The sequence below is a fragment of the Chiloscyllium plagiosum genome, unplaced genomic scaffold (assembly GCF_004010195.1).
Source record: "Chiloscyllium plagiosum isolate BGI_BamShark_2017 unplaced genomic scaffold, ASM401019v2 scaf_711, whole genome shotgun sequence".
NCBI classification, from domain to species: Eukaryota; Metazoa; Chordata; class Chondrichthyes; order Orectolobiformes; family Hemiscylliidae; genus Chiloscyllium; species Chiloscyllium plagiosum.
The window spans coordinates 9,221-16,146 of record NW_025213640.1 but is presented as its reverse complement, the minus strand read 5'-3'; the positions used below and the strand labels follow the sequence as shown (position 1 = coordinate 16,146).

At 51.1% G+C, this 6,926-nt stretch overlaps 1 protein-coding gene across 1 annotated transcript; it reads left to right on the top strand.

Annotated features, from left to right (window-relative positions):
- The first annotated feature begins 209 nt into the window (after positions 1 to 209).
- Positions 210 to 6,094, top strand: LOC122547681 (sodium/potassium/calcium exchanger 3-like). Its single transcript, XM_043686284.1, has 6 exons — positions 210 to 284; positions 997 to 1,081; positions 2,236 to 2,339; positions 2,649 to 2,723; positions 3,129 to 3,154; positions 5,986 to 6,094. The coding sequence occupies exons 1-6, from the start codon at positions 213 to 215 to the stop codon at positions 6,092 to 6,094; spliced, it is 471 nt and encodes a 156-aa protein (XP_043542219.1). The 5' UTR covers positions 210 to 212.
- The last annotated feature ends 832 nt before the right edge of the window (positions 6,095 to 6,926 follow it).

Sequence of the window (6,926 nt, the reverse complement as noted above, 5' to 3'; positions counted from 1 at the left end):
AGTGAGGGGACTCAAATCGAGGCGTTCGGAATCGGGAAGGGGTCAGTGAGGGAGAGGCTGCTCCCAGAGGCAGGAGGGACAGTACAGGCACGGATGGGCGAATGGTCCCCGTGGATGGGTGGGGGGGCGGTTAAGTGTTTCAGAGATTGTGGAATGATTTGTTGGAAAGTATGGAGGCTGAAGCAGCTTTCCCTTGCTTCCTTCCCAAGGCAATGTACATGTTCTACGCCCTGGCAATTGTGTGTGACAGCTGCTTTGTTCCATCTCTGGAAAAGATTTGCAAGGTGAGTGTGACGTTCCCAGGATCCGGATAATCCGGAATGGTCATGTGATGCAAACTAGAGTGTCAGCTGGAGTGATCAACAGCCACTTCCAAAACCAACAATTTACCCACAATACCTGTACCAGCACGGTGTAGAGGGAGCTTTACTCTGTATCTAACCCCGTGCTGTCCCTGTCCTGGGAGTGTTTGATGGGGGGGACAGTGTAGAGGGAGCATTACTCTGTATCTAACCCAATGCTGTCCCTGTCCTGGGAGTGTTTGATGGGGTGACAGTGTAGAGAGAGCTTTACTCTGTATCTAACCCCGTGCTGTCCCTGTCCTGGGAGTGTTTGATGGGGGGACAGTGTAGAGGGAGCTTTACTCTGTATCTAACTCCGTGCTGTCCCTGTCCTGGGAGTGTTTGATGGGGGGAGAGTGTAGAGAGAGCTTTACTCTGTATCTAACCCCGTGCTGTCCCTGTCCTGGGAGTGTTTGATGGGGGGACAGTGTAGAGGGAGCTTTACTCTGTATTTAAGCCCGTGCTGTCCCTGTCCCTGACCAGATGAGGCTGACAGTTTGGGAATAGTGAGTGAGGACCGGGGTTGGACTTTCTCTGTATTTAAGCCTCGGAATGGAGATACAGGGAAAGAGTCCCAGAAAGCCGCAGGGTGAGGTCAGTGTGGCCTGCCCGCACTCTGTGACCGTTCTGACTGTTTGAGCTGTTTATTTCACAGCACCTGCACCTGAGTGAAGACGTGGCCGGCGCTACCTTCATGGCGGCTGGGAGTTCGGCCCCTGAGCTTTTCACCTCTCTGATTGGTACGTCCTCTTTACCTTGGCCAGGCAGCACAGCGAGGCCTGAAGTAGGCCGAGAATCCAGCCTGGGCCTACTCTCTGGTCTAGGGCTGGAATGTGGATCGGGCAGGCGAAGGCCTGGTTATATTATCATTGGACTATTAACCCAGAGACCCAGGTCATGTTCTGGGGAGCCGGGTTCGAATCCTGCCACCGTAGATGGTGGAATTTAAATTCAATAAAAATCTGGAATTAAGAGTCTAATGATTCCAACATTGCCAATTGTCGGAAAAAAGCCATCTGCTTCACTAATGTCCTTTAAGGAAGGAAACTGCCATCTTTATCCAGTCTGTTCTCCACGTAACACCAGACCCACAGCAATGTGGTTGGCTCTTAACTGCCCTCTGGGCAATTAGGGGTGGGCAATAAATGCTGGCCCGGCCAGCGATGCCCTTATCCTGTGAATGAATAAATAAAAAGTACAGTACTTGAGGTCAGGAGGTTGGGGCCTAGCCCAATTCAGAGCCTGTCTCTGTGTGATTTGGCTTTGTCTGGCCGTGAATGGAGCCTGGGATTTTCCTGCTCACAGTTTCAGTGAGGTAGCTTGGCTACACTAGGTCATGAATGGAGCCGAACTTGCCGACTGAGGGCGCGTTTGGGATCCAGCTCCATGAGGCTAACTAGTGACTATTGTAAAGCAGAGGCCAGGAGCAGGAGTCCTGGGTACACACAGCCAATCGTCATGGCAACTGGTGGGTCATCCCAAACAAAGTATTTGGAGTTAGAAACCAGTCTCGGTGAGGGTGGTAGGGGTGTGGTGATCCCGGCAAATATCATCCATTGTTGTTAAAAAAAACAATCTGGATCCTTGAGGGAAGGAAATCTGCCGTCCTTACCTGTCTGGCCTACATGTGACTCCTGACCCTCAGCGACGCGTCTGACTCTGAAAAGCACTGTGTAAGCCAATCAGCCCAAGGGACGTTCCAGGATGGGTAATAAATGCCCCTCTTACCAGCAACGTCCGCATTCCTGTGAAGGGGTTAAATAAAGTGAGCAGTAGGCCACAAACACAGCCTGGGACTTTCCTGCTGTGTGCGAGGCTGTTGAGTCAGGGAGGGGATGCAGCAAGGGGAGCCTGCCCCCAGTTTCCCTTTTCATGCTTTCTCTCCACACTGCAGGGGTGTTCATCGCAAAGAGTGATGTGGGAGTGGGAACCATCGTGGGCTCAGCTGTCTTCAACATTCTCTGCATCATCGGCCTCTGTGGACTCTTTGCAGCACACGTACGTGAGCTCTTCAGTTAGTGTTACCCAGTCCCATCAACCCCCCGACATCACACATCCCCCATCACCCCACCGGGGTATGGCTCACACACACACACACACACTGACTGTCACTGGGGTACGGGCTCTCACACACACACACACACACTGACTCTCACTGGGGTACGGACACACACACACACAGACTCTCACTGGGGTACAGGCTCGGTCTCTCTGTCACACACACACACACACACACACACACACACACAAAGGGGACTGGGACCTGGTACGAATTACTGAGTCTCTGTACTTTCTGTTGCGTTCCAGGACGTGGCCCTGACTTGGTGGTCTCTGTTCCGAGATTCTGTCTCCTACATCATCTCAGTACTTGCTCTCATTCTGGTGAGTTCATCTCCTGGGGACCTGGGGCTCAGTTCTGGCCAATTGTAATTGATATGTTCCTGTTAGGGTGAGTGGTGATGCAGATTCATACAATCCCTGGAGTGTGAAAAGAGGCCATTCGGGCCCTCAAGTCTGCAATGACTCCCTACCCTATCCCTGCAGTTCCCACGGCCAATCCACCCTGACCCGCACGTCTTTGGACTGTGGGAGGAAACCGGAGCACCCGGAGGAAACCCACGCAGACACGGGGAGAATGTGCAAACTCCACACAGACAGTCACCCGAAGCTGGAATTGAACCCGGCTCCCTGGCGCTGTGAGGCAGCAGTGCTAACCACTGAGCCACCGTGCCGCCCCTAATGGACTCACTTGTATTTTGCCTGAAGAGATCTCTGCTTTGTTTGCAGGTGATCCACGATGAGAAGGTGTACTGGTGAGTACTTAATCCAACGTCACGCCAGTTCAGGTACACGCCGGGCACTGTCGGAGGGTCAGTGCTGAGGGAGTGGGCACTGTCGGAGAGTCAGTGCTGACGGAGCGGGCACTGTCGGAGAGTCAGTGCTGAGGGAGCGGGCACTGTCGGAGGGTCAGTGCTGAGGGAGTGGGCACTGTCGGAGGGTCAGCGCTGAGGGAGTGGGCACTGTCAGAGGGTCAGTGCTGAGGGAGTGGGCACTGTCAGAGGGTCAGTGCTGAGGGAGTGGGCACTGTCAGAAATCGAGGGGTTCGGGGTGGTTTATATACTGAATAACAGATACCCCGGGAGGGAGTTACAGGCTGGGATCTAATCGAGGGGTTCGGGGTGGGTTTATATACAGAATAACAGATACCCCGGGAGGGAGTTACAGGCTGGGATCTAATCGAGGGGTTCGGGGTGGGTTTATATACAGAATAACAGATACCCCGGGAGGGAGTTACAGACTGGAATCTATTCGAGGGGTTCGGGGTGGTTTATATACAGAATAACAGATACCCCGGTTGGGAGTTACAGACTGGAATCTAATCGTGGGGTTCGGGGTGGTTTATATACAGAATAACAGATACCCCGGGAGGGAGTTACAGACTGGAATCTAATCGAGGGGTTCGGGGTGGGTTATATACAGAATAACAGATACCCCGGGAGGGGGTTACAGACTGGAATCTTAACTGGGGGTTAGTGAGTGCGTGCTCGTAGTGCAGTGGGAATGGCTGTCTTTCTGGGCTAGGTTCAAGTTCTCCCCGCCCTGGAGGACTTGTCTTGAGCAGATTAATTTGAGCACTCGAGTAGTACAGAAGTAGTGTCCCTGTCTCTGGGCCAGAAGGCCCATGTTCAAGTCTCTGATGGCTCAGAGGTGAGAAATAACACACCTGAACAGGTAGTTCCGTATGGTACATGAAGTACTTTGATATGGGAAAAGGGTCAGCCATTGCTAGTTGCTTCATCAATGACCTTCCTTGCACGATAAGGTCAGAAGTGGAGGAGCAAGCAAAGTACTGTGGATACTAGAGATCGTAAAACAAGTACTTCCCATTCTGAAGGAACTCTGTGGGTCACGCAGCAGCAGTGGTGAGAGAAATAACAGTAATGTTTCGAGTCTGATATGACTAATTGAGAAAAAGATTTACAGTGCTTGTTTGAGAAGTGGGATCTTCCCTGAAGGTTACACAATGCAGTTCCCAGATACTGAAGCAGTTCATGTTGAAATGCAGGGCCTGGCTGAGACAGTGCAATGTCACATGCCAGGCAATGGTCGTCTCCAACATGAGAACCTCGCCTTTGCATTGTGACGTTCAGTGGCAGTATCATCACTGAATCCTCCACGGCCAATATCCTGGGGGAGGGAGCTACCAACAACCAGAGACTCAACTAAACCTTATAACAAGAGCAGGTCAGAGGCTAAGAATCCAGCAAATCACTACCCCCCGCCTCCCCGATTCCCCACAGCCTGGCCACCCATCCACAAGGCATAGGGTAGAAGTGTGAAGGATTTCTCCCATTTGCCTCAATGATGCAGCTCCAACAACACTCAAGAAGCTTGACACCATCCATTACAACACAGCCCTTGCTCAATTGGCACCACATTCCCCTCCGAGGAGAAAGTGAGGTCTGCAGATGCTGGAGATCAGAGCTGAAAATGTGTTGCTGGAAAAGCGCAGCAGGTCAGGCAGCATCCAAGGAACAGGAGAATCTCCTGCGCGATTCTCCTGCTCCTTGGATGCTGCCTGACCTGCTGCGCTTTTCCAGCAACACATTTTCACCACATTCCCCTCCCTCCACCACTGATGTTCAGGAGCAGCAGTGTGTACCGTCTACAAAATGCACTGTAGAAGCTCACCAAGGCTCCTTAACCATCTTCTAACTGGTAAACTTCACTACCTAGAAGGTCAAGGGCAGCAGATACATGGAAACGCCACCACCTGCAAGTACTCGACACCCTAACTTGAAAATATATCACCACAGCTCTCTGCGTTGCTGGGTCAAAATCCTGGAATTCCCTTCCTTACGGCATTGTGGGTCCAAGTACAGTGCATGATCTGCGGTGGTTCAGGAAGGCAGCTCACCATCTAAAGTCGGTGGAGTAGTGGACAGTGTGGAAGAATGTTACAGGTTGCAGTGGATAAGCTGCAGAATTGGGCTGAGAGGTGGCAAATGGAGTTGAATGAAACTAAATGTGAGGTGATGCACTTTGGGAAGAATAACAGGAAGGCAGAGTACGTTCTCATTGGAAAGAAGAAGGCTAAGAGGGGATTTGATAGAGACATACAAGATGATCAGAGGATTAGAGAGGGTAGACAGTGAAAGTCTTTTTCCTAGGATGATGACGTCAGCGTGTACGAGGGGGCATAACTACAAATTGAGGGGTGATAGATTTAAGACAGATGGCAGAGGCAGGCTCTTTACTCAGAGAGTGGTAAGGGTGTGGAATACCCTACCTGCTAATGTAGTCAACTCAGCCACATTAGGGAGATTTAAACAATCCTTAGATAAGCACATGGATGATGATGATGGGATAGTGTAGGGGACGAGCTGAGAATAGTTCACAGGTCGGCGCAACATCGAGGGCCGAAGGGCCTGTTCTGCACTGTATTGTTCTATGTTCTATCACTACCTCAAGGGGCAATTAGGGGTGGCCAATGACTGCTGGTCTCATCAGTGATGCCCTAAATAAATCAAAAAGAATAAAGATATGGGGACTGAGTTGTGGGCTGGAGTCTAACTGAGGGGTTAACAGGATATCATGCAAGAAATGTGAAATTTGTTGAGGCCTGGAATATGTTTTTATGCAGGTTTGTGCGTCTGGTTCCCAGTTTTACTGAGGAAGTAGTGGTTGGATGGATGGATAGAGCTGAAAACCAGCAAAAGACTACATTTGCTCAGCTCTGGGATTATTTGTGAAAGCAGCTTCTCTGTAAATGTCTCGCTAGTGGGTCATTGAAATGATCCATCTGTATCAACAGCTGTCTTCACTCAGGGGTAGGGGAGTGGAGGGCAGGTGAAAACGTGCTCATCTCATCTCAGTTCCCTTCACCTCGCAACCTCGTGTCCCCCCGGCTCAGGACTCCGTGCTGGACTGAGTTGCTGAGGCTTTTTTGGGAGGGGGAAGTCCTGAGACCTTTGCATTCTACAAAAACATGAAGAAACGTGATTGTTTGTAATCCATGTGGCCTCTGGTAAACACTGTCTCATTTAATAAGGTCAGGCCTGACCTACCCCTGACAAATAGTCACTGGAATTGAAACATTAACTCTCCTTTCTTCCCACAGACCTAGATTATGGAACAGTACAGCATAGGAACGGGCCATTCGGCCCAAACGTGACACCAAATTAAACGAATCCCTTCTGCTTGCCCTTGGCCCATATCCCTCCATTCCTTGCACATTAATATGCTGGTCTAAAAGCCCCTTAAATGCCCCTGTCGTATTTTCCTCCGGGGCCAACCCTGGCAGTCCGTTATACCACTCTCTGTAAGCACGGTGACTCAGTGGTTAGCACTGCTGCCTCACAGCACCAGGGTCCCAGCCTTGGGCGACTGTCTGTGTGGAGTTTGCACATTCTCCCCGTGTCTGCGTGGGTTTCCTCCGGTTTCCTCCAACACTCCAAAGACGTGCAGGTCAGGTGGATTGGCCGTGCTGAATTGTCCCATAGTGTTAGGTGCATTAGTCAAGAGGGGAAATGGGTCTGGGTGGGTTACTCTTCGGAGGGTCAGTGTGGACTGGTTGGGCCAAAG